Source organism: Rhea americana, unplaced genomic scaffold (genome assembly GCF_003343005.1).
Source record: "Rhea americana isolate MKP2758 unplaced genomic scaffold, rheAme1 scaffold_56, whole genome shotgun sequence".
Taxonomy (NCBI): Eukaryota; Metazoa; Chordata; class Aves; order Rheiformes; family Rheidae; genus Rhea; species Rhea americana.
This window is the reverse complement of record NW_028186712.1, coordinates 4,813,232-4,834,374: the sequence shown is the minus strand read 5'-3', so window position 1 is coordinate 4,834,374 and position 21,143 is coordinate 4,813,232. Positions and strand designations below refer to the sequence as shown.

At 35.4% G+C, this 21,143-nt stretch overlaps 1 protein-coding gene across 1 annotated transcript in view; it reads left to right on the top strand.

Moving 5' to 3' along the window:
• The first annotated feature begins 12,471 nt into the window (after window positions 1-12,471).
• The window catches only part of TMPRSS15 (transmembrane serine protease 15), a 56,558-nt gene continuing 47,886 nt past the window's right edge, over window positions 12,472-21,143 (top strand). The window contains exons 1-5 of the mRNA XM_085318882.1: window positions 12,472-12,616; window positions 14,212-14,342; window positions 14,659-14,726; window positions 15,583-15,627; window positions 18,345-18,487. Coding sequence (XP_085175008.1) covers window positions 12,472-12,616; window positions 14,212-14,342; window positions 14,659-14,726; window positions 15,583-15,627; window positions 18,345-18,487 — 532 coding nt within the window. The remainder of the gene's footprint in view (window positions 12,617-14,211; window positions 14,343-14,658; window positions 14,727-15,582; window positions 15,628-18,344; window positions 18,488-21,143) is intronic.

Here is a 21,143-nt window from a genome sequence, read left to right as displayed (position 1 = left end):
TGGCTTCAGGCATGTTTAGAGGTATTAATTCCAAATGTGAATCCTCAGATTCATCCTCTGACAGGTTCAGAAAAGAAGAAATATTTGGCTGCACTCTAGCACAATTATATATTTACAAAAATAGGGTTGATATTATATTTTTTTCTATTTTCTGCATTCCATTTTCCTGAATGCCATCAGTAGTAGTATGTTACCTCTGTTTGAGTTCATTTGCCTTCCAGGGCTGAAAAACTGTACATTTCTGTGTTATATCATCTGAAGAGATAGTCTGTAACACTTTGCTCAGCCTTGTAACAGTTTATGGTAACATGGAAAGTGGAGTTAAATGAAACCAATTTTAGGCCAATTACTACCCAAAACTTCGTGCAAGACCTAATGCACGGGCCTTTCTTTGTTGAACAATAGTTCAGTAGAATCCAGCTTTACTCTCAGGTGAAATATGGTGTGTGATCATTACATTACACGGTAGGTTACACATACAGAGTCATAGAATGGTAAGGTTGGAAGGGACCTCTGGAGGTCATCTAGTCCAACCCTCAGCATAGTCCATACAGGGATTGAATGTTAATCTTTGTGGCATCAATGTGCTATTAAACATGAAATATGAAAATGTTTTATTAGCTATTATGAACAAATATGTGTAGCTGCTTTTAACATTTGAAATATTGTTGATGTGTTTCCATATTTTTGTCTCCTGATTTGATAATACATTTCCACTAATATAAAAAGTTGGAATATCTTATTCCCTAAGGCAAAGGGAAAACAAGGATTTTTTTTTCTGTTCTTGCATATCTAAACACAGATTTATTGGAATGAGGGCTAGGTATACTTTGTGCTCCTCATAGCATTTTTTAATTCCACCTACTATCACATCGAGTTTGCGTCCATGTAGCAATCTATACTTTCCAAAATTGTTAAAAATACATCCCTGTAGACGCATACACTCATAGAAAACTTCATTTAGACCAATGATCTGGATTCCTGCAGAGAACAGAAGTAAGTAGACTCTTCCTTTATTCGCAGCGTTAAGATCCACAGATTTCAAATCTCCTCTCATAAAAGCAAAAGGAAACGTACAGATCTACAAAAACTTTTTTGAAGGTTAATGTGTATTCTACTTGTTAAAGAAATTCAGGATCAGAGCTAGTGTGATTAATAATTGTTCTCCTTTGAATATTGTCAATTTTATTGTGTTAATTTAAGCTTTAATGTCTAAATCAAAAGTAATTCGTCTAAATAGCTGTGTGAGGGAACTATAATATCATGCTTTCCAATTTCACTCAAGAGATAAAAAGTTGAGGCTACAGAGATAAGAGACCTCCTTGAAAAGAAATTTAGTCCAGGGAATACTATATATATATTTTTTTTTAATCAACTAGTTAACTTCTATAATCTTGGGCACCTTTAAATTTTCAACTCACACAGCTTGGTATTAATAAAAGTAGTTCTTTAGGAACTAATAAAAATAATTAATCAGAGTTAGACTGTGGATACAAGGATGTGTTCATTATTCTTTGTAAAACATGAAAACTAGATTACATAAAATTAGATTTAGGAAAAGGTGATGTTGATTGTTTGGTTTTCTCTTTCCCCCTACCCTGTCCTCTTTTTGTGTTGCAGAGTATGAAAAAGAAAAAACAAAAAAAGAAGAAGAAGAAGAAGAAGATGAAGAAGAAGAAGAAGAAGAAAGGTTGTAAGGTAAATAGAAAGGAAAGAGGACATGCAGAGCACTCTTTAGAAACACGTATTTTTCATTAGAAAGCCTTAAAATATGCTTTAAAAATTGCACAGCTTTTTGAAAGACAAAATAATTGTAAGTAGCACAGATACAATTTTTCACAAAGCAGCTCTATCATGTTAGACAGGGTCTATAAATTACAAAGCAAATATGAACAGAAAAGTTAATACATTGTGCATATAAAGGGTATCCCATTACAGCATATTTAATATTGTTGTAGAAGATGCAGCTCTTCCTTAATGAGAAATTAAATTATTTAAATAGAGTGACAAGCACTTCAAACATCCACATGCATTTCAGAAGTTCCTGATATTTGATTATATTTGGCTCTCTATTATCTTCTGTCACACATTGTAGAATTGACTTGCTCAGAAAAAGATCCATAGGAAAGATCAGATCTAATACGATGACTATAGTGAAAGATTCTGACTTACATCTACCACAATGCAAGTCTGGGCCACCGCTTTCACCTGCAGGCCTAGTACACTTCAGTATGGGAGAATACATAAAAAAATGTATCATACAACCATTTTCTTATAGTGGATAACTGTAGACTTCAAACATTATCATTGTTATCTGATGCTATTTCTTACCTTATGCAAAATATTGTGAGATAGAATAGGTAAGACTATTAATAATAGTTTAGCACAAAAGTATTACAACATTTAGTACACAATAGGTGACTTGTGCCAACGTAGTGTTAGATTAGGCTAATTGGAAGTGAAATAATCAGGAAATTATTACTAGAGATGTCAGAGAGAGGTGAACTGCAGCTTTGTACTAGTAAAAAGGTCAGAATAAATAGCTTTAGTGCAAAGTAGCTAATAGATATAAATTATACCCTATAAGTGTTTACCTATATAGATTAAAATAATGTTATATTAGTGACTGAAATGTAAGAAGAAGGATCTGKTAAAAGAAAGTGTTTCTCTGACCTTGAGATAAGTTAATGCAGAAAATTACATCTTGAAACATTTCAAAATTTAGATGCTAGTTAAGTTTTACAATGTAGGAGGTTAAGATTCCTTACTACCCTGATCTAATGCTGCTATCTAAACTTCAAATTGATTATGAGTTAAAACTGATCCTTCTGTGACTGAAAATATTTTAATTTTACATTTATAATTTAATGAATCAACAAAGGTGTGAGAGTGGGAATTGCATTCTTTTTTTCTGGTTTGTGAGTTATCAACAGAATTGCCAGCTTGGTTCCAGTTCTGTAATTTTTTATGATGTCTATATGTGAACAAAAAAGAACAAATATCTCTAATACATTTGCAAAGCAAGTTGTTAATAACTCATATTTTTACAGGTAAATTGATTCAAAGTGGTCTGCTTATACAAAATTGTGAAAAATCAGGGGTATCCTGACTGTGTTTTGACATATCTGTGGAAATAATCTCAATATCTGCTATCCAGAAAGGCTCAAAAATCTTGAATACTTGATTTTAAGCAAAAGGAAGGTAGATGAATAGAAAATAAAATGCTATGCAATTTTCAAACTTAAGAATCCCCTATTCCTGCATCTCTCAATTCTTTCTTATAGAATTATACTGAAACACCCACTTCCCATTCCCTGTACCTCCCTTCCGATGAGAGAATATTGAATGAGATCTGAAATAGTGATCTGATCCATAGAGAGTTTATTAAGGTCTGATTTTTGACAGCAGTGCCACCTGCAAAGTTTCTAACCATTTTTTTCCTGTTATCAGGTTTCAGACTGACCTTAAAGACTATCTGTTTCTCTCATTTTATTTTTCATTTTGCTCCAGAGTTTATCAAATCTGTCAGATTTGATTTACATTTATATGTAAATCCTCCCATACAGAGCAGTCCTGTGTCCAGGTGTCCAGTTTTCATTGTTTTGACAATTCTGATTTTTAAGGGAGACAGAAGTGAGGCTGAAAGCTTGTCATAGATAAAAGTTATAAAATTTTGAATATCACTGCTAGTGTTTCATGGGCTCTGTTTTATTTGACTTTGAGGATTTTTTCCCCATTTTGGACAGGTGTGAGAGGAAGTCATCAATGTTTGTAATAACACAAAGTTACAAAGCTCAAAGCTTTTTACCTTTCAACATCRTGGGAGTGTTTAAATTCTTTCAAAAGTGAAATTCTTTTTTTTCTGTGGCATTCACAATGGATAATGATAAACAATATAAAGACAATGACCAAAACTTGAACTGATATATTAATAGTCCAATCCAGTTATATGAATCTTTGAGAAAATAATTACATGTTTTGTTGACCTTATTTTCAAAATCCAAGAGCATTTTCCTCATCCTTTTGTGTTATCTGTCACTTACTGTTGAAATAATTATTATGATAAAAATAGGAGACCCATTGTATATTTTTGTAATTATTTTATTTCTCCATCATGTCATCAAATGTCSATTGTTAACTCTGTTACCACAGAGGTCTCACCTGGATGCCTTTCCACAGTATTAAAAGAATATAAATTATCMTTTTTTCAGTAGTCATTTCTTGGGTCTTGTGTGGATATTGCAAAGATAGGACAATAAGAGTGATCAAATCATTTGATGATCTAACTTTTGATCTGTGTTACCTTATTTGGGAGATTTTTGAGAGATGGAGTACAAACATACAGTGTTCATTYTTTTTTTACCATCCATTTCCTCCAGAATTAACTTTGGAAGAAACATTAAGGCAACACGTAATTGTTGCCTTACTCTGATGTTAAGTTAGCAAGATTTAAAGTGGGYTTTTTCAAAGCCTTCTGTCCTGATTTAGCTCTTCTTCTACAAGCCTAGCCAGCTTCTTCTGTAAGTTTTACCACAGATTTCAAAAACAGAAGGAGCAAGACTGAGTCTGAATGTTTTTGATAAGCGTATACAGGGTATTTTTAAGATAAAAATGTCATGCAGAACAATTGGAATGTGTGTTTGGAGAAAATAATCTTATGTTTATATTTGACACAATGAATAGTATGTAAATCCAGTGCTCCTTTTCAGCTTCTTCGGCATCAGCTTTCTTCATATTTTGTGCAATATTTTGATGAGTGAACCCCCAAGGACTTCAGATTTCCTCCATTCCTTCTTCCTATCTGCTGCTTTAAATTGAGCATTCTCCCTCTGACCTGTGCGTCTGGCTTCCCTTTGCTCTGGCTGAAGCAATTAACAAGTAATAATCCCTATGCGGTTGTTAACAAATAACTTATTAATGGAGATATTTGAAGGTTCATTTCTTATGGTCTGCCTCTCAGAAACTTAATCAGTTAAAATCACTGTGGCATTCATAGTATAGCTAAAGAATACTGATGTTTCATAAAATCAAACTGGATGTCACATACAGATTCACCAAATCATCCTAAAGGCTTATGAACAAGTTATCTTAGTCTTTATAGTATTTATTATATAGCTTATTATATTATAATATATATAAAATCTATAATATATATGATATTATATATAGTGTTCTATCATTCTGAATAAAAAGCAAAGTAAGAGCAGAATCATATCTACACTATTTTCATTTTGTTTTCAAGGCTTCCATATCAGCCTGTAGGACACAAATCTATATGCACGGTAATGTTACTGTAATTGCTTTTATTCATATAAACTTTTATATTGTAAATCTATTGCTGTTTTCAGTTAGTGCTCCATTTTTAATACTCTGGCTTTTACATTAATTCAATCAGAGCTGCAGTAATGTTGCTACTTCCTCTYGACCTTTCTCTTTTACCTGCTTATTTTGCCATTCAGCATTATCAGTGGAGATAAGACTGATTCTTTCCCATGTGTGCCATATCTTTTCCTRCCTTGTGCTGTTTACCTGTCACAGAGAACTTTGCACTGATATGTTTTTTTCATTGCCTAGTTCATAGTTTATGGTATTTTCATCTGTTGTCAGCCTATAGTATCTGGTGTTTTATTTTCTTGTCACTATTACTTTTAGATTGTTTCCATGATCCACACCATTTTCCCTCACAGAATAAGGAGGGATGTAAGGATGCATGTGCATCTCGGGRTTCATAATAGGCTAACTAGTTCAATATAACTATGTAAGTTACTTTCCGAATGGAAGCAGTCACGTCAGATTCAGCTCACCTAATTTAACTATCTAAAACTTAGGCATTTAGATYAAACTGTTTATCCACAGTATTACAAYAGTCAGTGAAGAAACACTGACTGCCTCCAGAAGGAAGTTCTTCTCATCTTTAGATCTCTAAAGTTAGGTGAGAGCCTTCATTTACTCCCAGTGATAGCTGCTAGCTCTGCAATCACTTCTCCTGACATGAGTTGGATTCATCAAAAATTTCCATTATGGATAAACTTAATCTGTCCCATCTTTTATTTTAAGGTGGTAAGAAATGCATCTCTCTTATTCTGAATTAAAATAGAATTCCTCAATTTTGCATTGGGAATTATTGGCAAAGTGAATGAATGTTGAGGTGTAGATACTTGAAAGTCAGACAAGGTATTGATTGATCTGGAAAGTAGCTTGTGGCATTTTTCTGGACCTGCTTAAGCAACGGAGGTTATGGTGAGCTTCTTGTTCAATAAATAAATAAATAAATAAAAGTCTTCAAAATTATGGGAAAGGTAGTATTGTGGACAGTTTTGCCTTCTGTGCAGATTTTTGTCACGCAGACAGTCTGAAGAATTTCAACAGGTTATGACAGCAGTGCATTTTTAATCACTTTCTTGATGTCGATCAATTCACATTGAGACAGATTATTTCCCAGCAATCCCATTGGATCATTTCATTAAAAAATTTTAGCCTCTGTTTGTGAACTGTCTTTAAAAGCTGAATGAAACCTGTGGGGTTTTATGCTTTATTTTTGTTAGGTTTATTGGAAATCAGAATGTAATTAAACTGTGAATGCACAAAACATTCAGCATGGTGTTTAGCTCACGTGATATGAATCTAAGACTCCTCAGAACCCATCTGTCAAAGTCTCAGCATGTTTTCCTTGTAAAGTAACTATATCAGTTACTTAATTTTGTTGGTACATATTACTGTATTATTTTGTGCATTTCATAGTCCACCTGTTCAGCAATCACCCCTAAGAAGTGAGAGTTCTTGGATAGTATATTAAAGCAACTCTGCTTCTCAGATAACTCCACAAGTAGATCTTACCACTGCCAATAAATCTTCCAGTGTTAGGATGCCAAACAGGTCCCAAATCAGAATTTTTAAACAGCTGTTATTCCAGTGTCCACACAGAGACCCAGTCCCAGCAATGGTTAGGAACAGAAGGGAGACATCRGTGTCCAACTTCCTTCTCTATCCTCCCACCTTAATCTTAATGGAGACATTGATGACCTAGGGCCCTGAGCAGTTATGCCTGTTGCATGCCTCTGAAACCATAAATCTTTTTCTGTATTCTTGGTCCAAACTGTATGGCTGCAGTAGGAAAATGGAGGCACTGTTCCTTCTTCTGACTGAAATACAGGTCTTCTGAAAACGGTTGCTGGCTCTCATCAACTCACAGAACCAAGTCAGTCRTTGCTGAAAGCTTCTGTATCCTATAGCATAGCTTTTTCATTATCCCTAGTTGAGTGTGGTGCTGCTAATGCCAAGGTCGTGGGTTTAATCCCCGTATGGGCTACGCTGAGGGTTGGACTAGATAATCTCCAGAGGTCCCTTCCAACCTTGCCATTCTATGATTCTATGGTAATTTAAAAAAGAAAATTAGCAGCTACTTACATCTTTAATACTGGATGCCCTTTTAAAATTTTTAAAGGTTGATCTTGTCTAAGAAACTCAGGATAAGAAATATCTTCCTAGAAAAATGAAGGTTCAACCTCCTAGCTGGATTATCCTGGAAATGGATGAAAAGAGTATACATACAAAGACTGGGTAGTCCTCTGCTAAATCGTGATTCTGTTACTAAGCCAAGACTTGCTGCGTCCTGTATGCTTGACAAGGTGATTAAAGAGAGACTATCACATTAGTGATGTATGCTGTGCCACTCATAGTCAAGCAATATTAAGCCAATGGATTACACAAATAAGAAATATATTTTAAGTACTGAAAGTACTGATAACTTATTTTCTAAATGAGGGCCATGTTTTTCATTTCATACAAAGTTTGATAGCAGACCTCATCCTCACATGCAGCTCACACATCTTCCTCATCCTCAATATCTGCAGTTGGAAGAGTTAAAGGTGAGTAATTTTCATATTTTAAWTCTAAAAGTATCACATTTCTGGGAAATTGTACTTCTGTATGAGCTCCCTTATAAAATTCCATTTATTATGTAACAGTAAAAATAAGATAATAGTCTGCTTCTGCACTTCTGCAGCAGATTAATGATTTAGTTTTCTGCCTCCCTCTATGGAAGTCTGTGTAGCAAAAGGGACAAATCATGTAGGTATCGGAAAGCAGCTGCCATAAGAAAGCTGAGTTTCACTTCATTTTGATAATGGGAAAGGTCTGTGCAGGTAACCAAAACATTTTCCCACAGACAGATAGCTATTAATAGAATGTCAGGCTTTAAGTATGTTTGTGATAGACTGGGTATGAGAATTATTGGAACACAACACTCCCTCCTTTCTGTGTCAGCAGTCTTTTCACCTTCTGCTGGAGCATGATTAAACAAGAAAATAAAAGCATCACAATAAGGCTATAAATCCTGTGGAGCTGTGGATGTGGACACAATATAAAAACCAAGTGAAATGTGAATATGTTAGGCTTCTGCTCCATCAATGATGTGCCAAGATGGCCTAACCTCAAATTTCACTAGTTTAACTACTGTAATAGTTATGGAAAACTATCAATTATCAATACTTAATTTTTTTAACTTAAAAGTTGCTGTTGTTCTCTGGTTTTGAACACTAATTAATATTTGTCTTTGTACCATTTAAACTAAAATTTTTAAATCACAGTATTATTATTTTATTGCACAGTTTGCAAAAAGTATCATAAAACTAACATTCAGAAAATAACATATAACTACAAAATTATAAGATGCATGCTTTTAAGTTTTTCAATATTCTTTTTGTGTCCAGGGATCTTTTTGACTGTTTAAGAAAGGTAAGAAAAAGGATCCAGGAAATTATAGGTCAGTATAGTTCACCCTGGCAAAATCTCCAGGAAAACTGTAGAGAAAGTCTTCCTGGAAGCCATTTGAATACACTGGAGGAGTAAGAAGGTGACTGGAAGCAGGGATTTACCAAGGACAAATTCTACCTGTCCAACCTGCCTGATTGATGATGGGATGACTGGTACTGTGGGTGAGAGGAGAGCAGTTTGTTTACCTTGACTTAGTGACTTTAGTGAGGCTTTTGGCATGGTTTTAACATTCTTGTAGGCAAATTGAGAAAGCTGGCCAAACCATCAGGCTCAGTGAATAGATTTGAAGTCCAGCTGGTGGCTGGTTACTGGTGGTTTTCTTTGGAGGTTGACRCTGGGGCCAAATACTCTTCAATGTTTTCTTTAGCAACCTATTTGATATTACAGAAAGCCCCTTTAGCAAGATTGTATTTCACAAGAGGGTAAGGGGAGCAGTCAATATACCAGAGAGCACAGCTGCCATGCAGAGTGATCTTGACAGGCTAGAAAATGGGTTGACAGGAACCTCGTGAAGTTCAACGAAGGCAAGTGCAAAGTCTGAGTCTGAGATGGAATAATCTCATGCACCAGTTCAGGCTAAGGGCTGCCCAGATTGTGCAGGTCTCTAATTGCTCTCTTCAAGTACCTAATGGGTGACTGTAGGGAAGGTGGAGCCAGATTGTTCTCAGAAGTGCATAGCAAAAGGGTAAGAGGCAAGAGACACAAATTGCAGCAAGGGAAATTCCAGCAAGACATAAAGGGAGAAAAAAAAATCACCAGTGAAACACTGACGCAGATGCCCAGAGAGGCTGAGGGCTCCTCAGTCTTCAAGATACCAGAAATCACCTGGATACAGACCTGAGCAACATGATTTAATTTCAGTCACCCCTGGCTTGAGCAGGAGGTTGGATCAGATCACCTTCAGAGGACATTTCCGGCATTAATTGTATTGTTTCAGTGATTCATTATCAATGGTAAGCTAGCATCAGCCCAATGCTAATGAATGCAAATGATTTTGAGAAATCATGAGTTCTTGAATATTTTTCTTTAAAATGAAACAAAACAAAAACAGTTCATAGTAGCACAAACTGTAATGTATTGCAAACAAATTAATAAAAGAGAGTTCATTCTTTCTTACTTGTAGCTCAGGCTCCAGACCCTGCCCACTAATTACTGCTACCACGACCTTGTTGTCAGCTAGAAAGGTGCATATTTATTTAGCAGATTATTTACATTACAGTAGTCATAATTGGAATTGGAGTCTACTCATGCACGGTAATGTCCATGGCCAAACTGGAATCAGTGTGAGCACGTATACTGCTTGACTATCCTAAGCTAGGAGCTAGTAAAAGAACTGAACTGTACATGACTATAACTTCCTTTACTTCCCATCAGGGCCGTTGCTTACAATTATTAGGACATGCATTCAGAATTTAAGATGCAGTGACATCCTTAGGTAATAGTATTTACCTTTCACTAATGATGTAGAGTGTCAATGATGTGAATAGTTACAGGCTGAAAAATATGGCAGAGGAATCCAAAGTCTTTGCTTATTTGCACAGAACTGAGCTTTGCGATAGAGTATATCTGATTAGGAACAAAATAGTTTCTAGTGTTGTCTCATGCAACATAGACTAGACATGGAATAACCTAACATTTTTTCTGTATGAACAAAAAGCAGTATTTAGAAGTATTCTAAATTTCTGTGATAAAGTGATAACCAAAGAAATTCAAGAAACTTAAATTACTTGGACGGAGGGTGTATTCAAGTTATTGCTGAATAATCACTTAAGATTAGAGTTTACTGTACCATAGTTCAGCAAAGTGTTCAGCAGTGGAGGATAATACAACAGTAAAATTTTAATCTGCGTAAGGTGTGGTCCTTTTATCACATATGTGGAGAACTAATCAGAGAAGCCATTATGAAATGTGTACTTGTTTTAGATTTTCTTGACAGGCTTAAGTATGCCATGGGAAGACAAGTCCCTGATAAAGTTAGTGATGTGGATGGCCAGTGCTACATCCTTAATAAAGTAAAAGTAGCTTGAACAAACAGTATGTCATCCAGTTCAAAGCCTTTTGATGCAAATTTAATCTATCAAAACTTGTGAACAAATTAAATCCAGCAGCAAAATCATATTCAATCTGTGTTTCATGTCCTGTGAATCACTATTTTGACTCTGGCCCAGAAGTCTTAAATGCAGATTTATTGTATCACATCCCTCAGCCCTCCCTTTTGAAATGGAGAAACTGGGCAAATCAGCCCTACTCTTGCCTGTAAATGCAAGGGGAAACTTAGGTCTGAGTCAATCTTTGGAAAGGAAAGGCTCGGTCTACTGGAAATTTGATGGAAATGGAGASTGTAGATATTGGAAAGAAACAGGGAAGGCCCAAAGAATCTTAGAGGATGTAACAGTTCTTTGCCCAGTCTTTGAGATCTGGCACCTTTGAAGGCATCTCCAAGAGAATTTATGAAATTTAAAGTACTSTAAATCACATGCAGAAATCTGGGGCTGACACTGGCATACTCAATTGAATCTGTTGGGCCAACACAATTAAAGAAATTCAGTAATGTTGTCCATTACTAGCAATAAATAATGATTTACTTAAACACAAAGTTAATGAGGTACTCCAGGATTGTGCTTTTTTATTTTAAGGATATATTCAGTTTTCAGCTGAAGTGAGTGCTAGCAGTAAAACTCAGAGCAGCCTCATCATCTTGGGTTATAAAGCAAGAACAAACGGGATCTCTGAGTCATGATATTGGATGAACTAGAGTAAGAACTCTTTTTGTATATATTATATACGATGTATATACATACACATACATATGAATATAAATATATGTGTATGTATACATGTAGGTATGTATAAGGGAAGAGGTAGGTTTGAGCCATAGGCGGTGTTTCTTTTCTGATATGTTTACCCAAGGAAAAAAATATTATTTTGTTTTTAAGCAAAGGCTGCGTGACAGATAAAAATAATTTAGATCCATGTAAGTATTTAAACCTTTTATTCATATAAGTATTTAGTTTAGTTTTCCTCTGATGGGATTTTAGAGTTTACCACCAAGCCCACTGAGGAGTGGGCTGAAGTCTCAATGAGAGTCTGGATAGACTGGAACTTCTCTACCATTTCTAGTAGATTTTGAATCAGTCCCATGCTGAACAACTCGTTTGGCAGCATCTCATATACATATTCAGTTACTTTTTAAGACAAATCTTAAGCAGATAAAAAAAAGGATGAAAGAGAGAGCATAATATACTTCACATATTACATTATGAAGTCACATGCATGACTTCATAATGGAAGTCATATATGAAGAATTAGCAAAAAAGTACTAGAAACAGGAAATCCAGCAGCAATCATTTATATTAAAATTCCCTTAAAAACACCAAATGATAGAATACAATGTAAATTCAGTGATCAAACTTATATTTCTGTTTTTTTTTCTTTTTTTTCTCTCTCTCTTTTTCTGTTTAATCTAGGATTTAATTGTTAGTGCCCCTTTCTGAAGAGATTTTTTTTTGTTCGTACTTGCATATCTTGTGCATGAATATGACTGTTCGGGAATGTTGTAAAAACCAATGTCAATGAAGATTTATGGTGTAATTAATTTACAGACGTCTCCTATAAATATCAGTTCATGTGGATTATTACCTTCCTTATTTGAGGGTTTTTGTCAGTTCTTATTTGATACCCGCTTTCAAGACAGAAATGAAGCTACAGAAATTGTTTAATAAGAAAACTTCTCCTCTCACTTACTATGAAATTTTATTTGCTTCTCTGCTTGCAGTTTTTGTATGTGCTTGTGTTGGACTGATTGTACTTTCCTGGCTACTAATCCAGGAGTTAAAACAAGGTAAGCAGTCAACTTTCAACCTTTTCAGAAGTTCTTCAGTAGAAGTTCAGACTTTTTCAGACTTTGTTATTGTATTTTTTCAGATTTCGTGCTTTTAATGCTTGAGTTTTTGTTTTTATTTTTTTTAACACTTTGCTCCCCTACTCCACTGGAAATAGATAATAGAAATAGATAATAGAAATTAAGCAAAAATGTAAGCACTTAAAACATGATCTGCAGCTTGCTGAAATCAAAGGAGAGACTTTTTGTGTCTTAGACTTTGGAAAAGATCCTTCGAATACAATCCAAACTGTAAAAGTTTTAGCTATTCAGTCAATTCATTAAATGGAGAACATAATATTCTGAACTGTTTATAAATTATGCCATTTCTTCTCCATTTGTAAGGTTGACTCAAAAAGACATTAATAATCCACTGAAGTCTGTGAGGAATTTTAGGTGTACTATATCTCTTGGAATCTTTTCTTTATTTAAAGATAATTTTTAAGTAAAATATGAGAGAGATTCTACATTACACAGTCAGCTGCCAGCCTTATGTAAAGTTAATTCTCAATATATAGTCAATGTTTAGAATATGATACAATTAAGCTAATGATATCGGAAGTAAATTAAATTTGAAAATCTAAGTGGAATCATTTTCAACTGAAAATGAAATTTTGGTTTAAAGAACTTCTTGATTAAATGCTGAATAAATCATTAGCTGTTGATATCTTGACAATATCAATTTTTTATCTTTTTTCTACACATTTCAAAATGCCAGTATTTCCCAAAATATAAATTCTATTCTTAATAACAGTTACCTGTTTTTGTATTAAAACTCATTTTAGGTCTAAGTGCCTTCAATCACAACTTAAAAAATATCACAGGTAGTGCAATGGGTTAGCAACCACATCAGTTCAGGTTTTATCTGAACATTTCCAAAGTGTTATACAATGAGAAATTACTTTTGATGTTCAAAGAATTGTTTTCAACATGCTGTAGCTTGTTGAAAGTCAAGATTAAATTTGCAGTAGGGACCAATTATCTAGTTTCCTCATAAATTCTCCCAGCATTTCACGCATACATTGGTAAAAGAAAGGTCAGCTCAAAAATAGTTTAACTAGTCTGACATAAGTGTTGCCTTCAAAAGTGATGTACATTTATATAAAAGATACACAGCTTTTAATGTAGAAAGTGTGAAGTAGTAATTATAGATACTTTAAATCCAGAACACACAAAAAATTCTTAATTCAGTAGCCATCATCCTTCCTACATGTATTTGTCCCCTATGTGTTACATACAGCTTGACATCTCCTTTAGCGACTGTCTCTTTCACAGTGCTCCTGGCAAGTCCAGTGTTTACTACAGAATTGAAAGTAATGAGAACCAAGGTCACATAGCATTCATAAGAACATGGTTATAGTTGGAAATACTGTCCTTTAAGCAGATGAAAATCATCATACACTTTTTAAAATCAGTACTCGGTAAAGCAGTTCTGATTAGAAAGGAAAACAGAAAGCCAAGAGTTACTGTATTGATGATCTGTGTGTAACTAAATCTAACACCGTTTCTTGCATATATTTCTGTATAATTCAAACATTTTATTTTTAATAATCCAGCTGAAGCAGATGGAAATACACATGGCTACATAGGAACATTTAAAATATTGTCTGGGACATCATTCAGTCCTGGATTGCAAGACAGATCATCAGCTGATTTCAAAATCTTTGCCTTTGACGTTGAACAATTGGTAAGAACTTACTGTATTAAATTCTACTTTTAAGAGTACATAATAGATGTATGTTAGCTACATTAATTTCCTAACATGGCCTGCTGTTGATGCCTTTTTTTGCTTTTCAACTTGAGATATTTTAGGTATTAAGCCAGATAAGAACTAAGTATATTATTATACGTGAAGATCAATGAGGCATCAAAGAAAAAAAAAGTTGGCTTCCATAGTCTAGATTTGAGGAGGAAAAGCTGTTGAGTATTAGTCATGATTGCAATATTCAACTGGGTGTATTTTTAATTATTATGTTGGTCCAAGATTTTTTTTTTCTGTATAGATACAAGAAATCTTTCAAGAAAGTCATCTGAAAAATGAATTTGAGAGATGTGAAATTTTGCAGTTCAAGTAGGTACAGTTTAATTAAACTTTTCAAATAAATGTAAAGAGTCCTCACTTAGCTAATTTCAGTAATAGTCGCAAATACCTTGCTTTTAAAGAGATCCCGTGGGAATTTCTGTATTATTCTTTCCACTTCTTTCAAGTGCTGCTGTGGGGAATTTTGTACCACTGTGTTCGCTCAGGCAAAATTCTTTTTCGGACTTCAGTACATCCATTCCTTGACCAGATAAGTAAGGCTGAATACTAGTTTAGCAGTTTAGCCACTAGACCTAGCCACAAAATATCCATATTTGAAAGAAAAGCCAAAAAAGCTCCTTTTTTTCTTAAAAAAAAWAAAATAAAAATAAATAAGGTTTATTAGTTGTGCTATATCTTCAGGGTTGTCAATGCTTGCCAACTTGAAGAAGGTTCACGATAGAGGTCTAAACTTTCTGCTGGCATAAGCTGAGATAAATGGAAGTACACTGTTCCATCTGTACAGCCACAGACTCCACTGAATTCATATACCTTGAGGCGTTAGCAAGTGGGGCTGTCATTTGACACCAGGTAAAGCTGCATCCTGTGTGTCCTAAAAAGGCGCAGTAGCCATTCTTCACTTATTAAAGCTTGTTTTAATTAAACCCCACTTTTCAATATCCCATTATGTCAGTTTTCTGACTGAAGACTAGATGGCAACAAAGTCCAATAAATACAGTGAGTGACATGGCATTAATCCCATCTGCGCTGCTCTAGATAAGATCCTGATTGTGCGAAGTGTGTAGTACAGTCTCCTGTTATTAAATAGTTTCAAAACACACTTCTATCATATCTCTGTGATTGTAAACTCAAGGTGAATCATATGCTAATTTTTTCTCTCCTACAGGAAATATGAAGAAGGTCCTGAAAGCTCCAAGAATTCTGAAACTGGGTAATTACATGTTTACTTACAGATGGGCAAGAGATATTGTATTAGTTTAGAAAGTTCTGCTGTGGGGCGATAAATGGATGAAGAAATACAGCTTAGAGATCGGATAGTTCTCTCTGAAGAGTGTACAAAGCATGCTTCAAAGTATACTTTTTCGGCAAAAAAAAACATGCTTTAAGATTAGTGCAAAAGAAAATGTAATAGACTCTGGTACTGTCAATTTAGAAAGAAAAATTGAAAGGTACAAGGACCATGAGACTGGTAAGAAACTAGCTAGAAAGGAAAGAATAATAATATATGCTGAGATTGTTTATGGAAAGTTGTTCAGGCTTGGGTTTGATCTCACTTGATATTGTTATTAGTAAGAAGATTTTCAAAAGTACATGTACTAAAGAAAATGTGATGATATAGTATGGTAGGCAATAGTAAAAAAGGGAAGAATCAGGACTCTGGAAAAACTGAAAGACATTAAGAAATGAATGACAAAATTAGTTGCCTTATATGTAAGATCATGAACTTAAAGAAAAGCTGTCATTATATGACAACTGATCATATTAGTAAACAGCTTATCTGTGGAAAATATAAGAGAAGTAGGAAATTCCCTCTTTATATAGTCTATATCTCTAGATAGAGAATATATATATATATAGTATATATAATATATATAGAAAATATATATATATTCTATATATGTATTTATATTTTTATATATTTTTATATATATATACACCAGCCATCCTTTCTATATAACTGTGATTCTCTAATATAAACTTGCCCTAAAAGGCAAGACAAAGGAGAGGCAAACATTAATGCTGCTTAATAAATACATTTATTAATGATGCATATCTTTGCTGAGAATCAGTCAGAGTTGCTGTGTACAATTTTAATGTCCCCTCTTCAAGAAAGATTATTTGTTCCAACTGGAACAGGTGCAGAAGTGGTTACTAGGATTGTCAGGGAATTGAGAACAAACTGGAAGACGTTGATTTGTTTAACCTAGAAAGAGAAGCATGAAAAGCGTATGTGAACGCCTTCTGCAAAAACATTAAGCGGGTAAATTTTAAAAATTTTAATTCTCAGTTTCAGTTGAGAGTGCTGTCGAAAGAACATTGGATATAAGCAAAGCAGGAGTACATATGTGCTGAAAATGAGAAGCAGATTTAAATTAGAGTAGTCTTTTGACTGGAATAGAAGAGAGAAAAACATAATTATTTAAAAAGATGGAGTATGATCACTTTATCTGGGATTTTTTAATGTCACGGGAATGGAGTAGGTAGTGTGCGAGTAGGTTCCTTCCAGGCTTTTGTCCCTGTGAGATGGATGCAGAGCCATACTATTTTGTTTTCTGCAAATAAAATGGGATTTATCTCACCAAAATTTAAAATTTCTCATCAAAAATGTAAACATATTTGAACTAGCTGCTCCAGACTCTTTTCATAAACAATGGAGAAAAATAGTTATTTTAGGATTTTCTCATCTGGTCTATTTTGGACATCTTTTTAAGAAAAGGATCAATTATGCCAAAGAATAGCTTATTTCTTTCCATCAACCAAAAAGGGTAGCTACGGCACTGAAAAAATCTACATTTCATCAGATCAGTACAATCTATACATCTTAAGACAATGATCATAAAAGTCACAGAAAAACTAATGTCAGTGAGTGCTGGATCTGGCTTTTAATATGTCAGAAAGGACCTGTCTTCCTTTCTACTGTGAAAATACTTGAAGTACTACTTTGTCTCAAAATTATTTTATAGTTGACTCTTTTCATTTAAAAGGTGTTTACCCATTTGGGCAATCTGCTTGTTATTTCACCCTTGGAACTCCCCTGGGTCACCAAGATAGCAGTAAAAGCTTTTGTTTACTCAGCATGACCTAGAAATTATCAAAATCATGTAAGAAATTAAAGAAAGATGCTCATTTTTCAATATATTGCAAACTGCTCAACCCAATGGGAGGGTTAATTACTCCTTATCAAAAGGCACTGTTGACTTAGTTGCAAGTAGTATAAGTGCTTAAAAGAAAAAAGATTGCACCTAAATTGAAGTAAATGGAGAAAAACTTTCTCCTCTTAAGCAAGCATAACTCATACTTTGACACTACCCTAATATAACTGCAAGTAGAAAATACAACAATTGGATTTAAAAAATATAGGAGAAAGCAAGAAGATAATATTCTAGATAAAATTGAGGTCCCATAGAGGATGAAGATAATTTAACCATTAAATTCTATGGTTAAAATAGAAATTCTTACCATTTCCTTATGAGAATCCAGGTAGTCACATAAGAGATTTTCACAGACGTAGAACCCACAGATTGTTAGAAATGTTTGATTTACAGAAGCGGTCACTTTGTATGATATTTTAATGAATATTTCAAGGCTTACCATCAATATTTTAGGGCTTAAACTAGGAGACTCGTTCAATAATCAATAAATTTATTTCTCCTTTAGTTTTTTCAAATCCAGCTTCATTGCACCCATATCAATGGGGTTTAGATTTTTTTTTTTAATTAAGAGGAGAAAAAGAAAGAAAATGTGTTTCTTACAGGTTCAAACCTTCCTTAAAAATTAAGAGGCATTTCTGTGTGTCGTATTGGCCTGCCAACATGTTATGATAGTTTGAGCTTTTGCAAAATTCTGTCTGGATGATAAAGTCAAATATCACATTTACTTTATTATCTGGTTTAACTAACGTTCTTCTATAATGTTTTATGTTGCTAGAGCTGTTGTGATCTTCAACCTTTATTTTACCCAGTGGGTATCTACTGAGAAAATAACAAATGAGCTGGTTTGGGGTATAGAAGCAAATAAAACTAGCCTTACACGGACTTTGAAAGTTGATGTGAACAGCATACAAGTCACAGGTAATGCTAATAAACATTTTTTTTCTCTTTAAATCCTTGAGAGCTATAGTTAGCATGAATGAAAGCTTTGGCTCCTAACTACCAAGAGGCTCATTACTTACTAACTTTCATTATCCACAGAGGAAAACCAGTTACAAACTAGGCAACTAGAAAGTATGAATCAGCTTAGCATACGTCCACTAAGAAAGGAACAAAAGGACGAAGTAGTTATTTCTCAGTGAAAACCACTCAATTTCACCTCTTTTATGAAGCTTAACATTTTTAATGACTTTGTCCCTCTAATTGATGCAATTAAGATCCAGCTGTGTTGTTTCCTAAGTAAAGGCAATTATCTTTCTGGTTTACTAATTAATAAGGAAAAGTGCTTGATCTTGCAGTGAGTGAGGATTCATTTATTGGAACCACATGAGTAAGAACAAACTGATACAGGAGTCTGGCTTCAGGAAAATTATACCCAAGGAACTTAGTTCATATTTCTCTAATGCTTAAGCAATACGTAAATGGGAAACAGGTAATGTGGCTTCAAAGACTAGATGATTTTAAATTCTGTAAATATACAAATATGGTGATAATATGCAAGTACTAGAAAATTTATCGAAGCTTAAGTGGAAGCCCAGCAAAAGCAATGGCAACTTTTCGTTTGACTTCTGAAAGCTTTAAAACAGGTCTTCACTGAGGAAGAGGATAAAAAGTAATTTGAATCCCTTGAAGTGGAAGTTGATTAGCTGACATTTGAAGACCTGCTGGAGATACTATTAAGTAGTTACTGATTGCCTTAATCAGTGGGACATCTGGTGTGAAATGTCTCTTACTCTATACTAAAAGATGCATTTCTTGCTAAGCACTTTGGATATTCAAAGGCTAAATTCAGAGTGACATCCTGACATCTTTATTTCTCTTTATTACTTGTACCAACTATAAGAAGTTGTTCTAAATAACTGCACATCTTTGTGGAAAGTGGTTGCTCATTATACCTCAAAAATGCCATTAAAGAAAATTAAGAAGAGCTTTTTGAAAGGTTTTATATCTACCRGTGAACAAGTAAACTTTCCTGTGTATCATTAAAATGTCTCTCTTAAAATGAGACATCATCTGTCCATTCCATCAGGAGTGCTGCAATAAAATGACAAGTAGAACCAATTAGCAATCATATAATAGCAACAAACTAATATAGCATATGTAGTACCTTTGTTTCCAATATTTCAATATGCAAGAGAAGTCTTATTTCCATTCTAGAGAGAGGGGAACACATAGGGCTGTGACTTAAAATCATAGAATCAGTAAGGTTGGAAGGGACCTCTGGAGATCATCTAGTCCAACTCCCCTGCTCAAGCAGGGTCACCTAGAGCATGTTAGACAGGGTTGCATCCAGGCAGGCCTTGAAGATCTCCAGAGAAGGAGACTCCACAGCCTCTCTGGGCAACCTGGTCCAGTGCTCCGTCACTCTCACAGGGAAGAAATTCCCCCTCATGTTCAGGCAGAACTTCCTGTGGTTCAAGTTTTGCCTGTTTCCTCTTGTCCTGTCGCATGATACCACTCAAAAAAGTTTATCCCCGTCCCCTTGACACCCTCCCTTCAGGTACTTGTACACACTGATAAGATCCCCCCTCAGGCTTCTCTTCCCCAGGCTGAAGAGGCCCAGCTCTCGCAGCCGTTCCTCACAGGGCAGATGCTCCTGCCCTCTGATCATCTTCGTAGCCCTACACTGGACTCTCTCCAGTAGCTCCGTGTCTCTCTTGGACTGGGGAGCCCCGAACTGGACACGGTACTCGAGACAAGGCCTCAGCAGGGCTGAGTAGAGGGGCAGGATCACCTCCCTCCACCTGCTGGCAACACTCTTCCTAATGCACCCCAGGAGACCATTGGCCTTCTTGGCCACAAGGGCACATTGATGGCTCATGATCAATTTGTCATCCACCAGCACTCCCAGGTCCTTCTCTGCAGAGCTGCTTTCCAGCAGGTCAGCCACAAGCCTGTACTGGTGCATGGGGTTATTCCTCCCTAGGTGCAGGACCCTGCACTTGCCCTTCTGGAACCTCATGAGGTTCCTCTCCGCCCAGCTCTCCAGCCTGTCCAGGTCTCTCTGAATGGCAGCAGAACCTTCTGGTGTGTCAGCCACTCCTCCCAGCTTGGTATCATCAGCAATCTGCTGAGAAGGCACTCTGTTCCCTCATCCAGGTCATTGATGAAGAACTTGAACAGGATGGGACCCAGTACTGAGTCCTGGGGGATGCCACAGGCCTCCAAGTAGACTGCACCACTGATGACAACCCTCTGAGCTCTGCCTTTCAGCCAGTTCTCAATCCCCTTCACTGTCCACTCGCCTAACCCACACTTCCTGAGCTTATCTAGGAGGATGTTATGGGAGACAATGTAAAAAGCCTTGCTGAGGTCAAAGCAGACAACATCCACTGCTCTCCCCTAATCTACCCAGCCAGTCATGCCATCATAGAAGATTATCAGATTGGTTAAGCAGGACTTCTGCTTGGTGAATCTGTGCTGACTACTCCTGATCACCTTCTTTTCCTCCGTATGTCTGGAGATGACATCCAGAATGAGCTGTTCCATCACCTTTCCAGGGATGGAGGTGAGGCTGACTSGTCTATAGTTGCCTGGGTCCTCCTTCTTGCCCTTTTAGAAAACTGGAGTGACATTG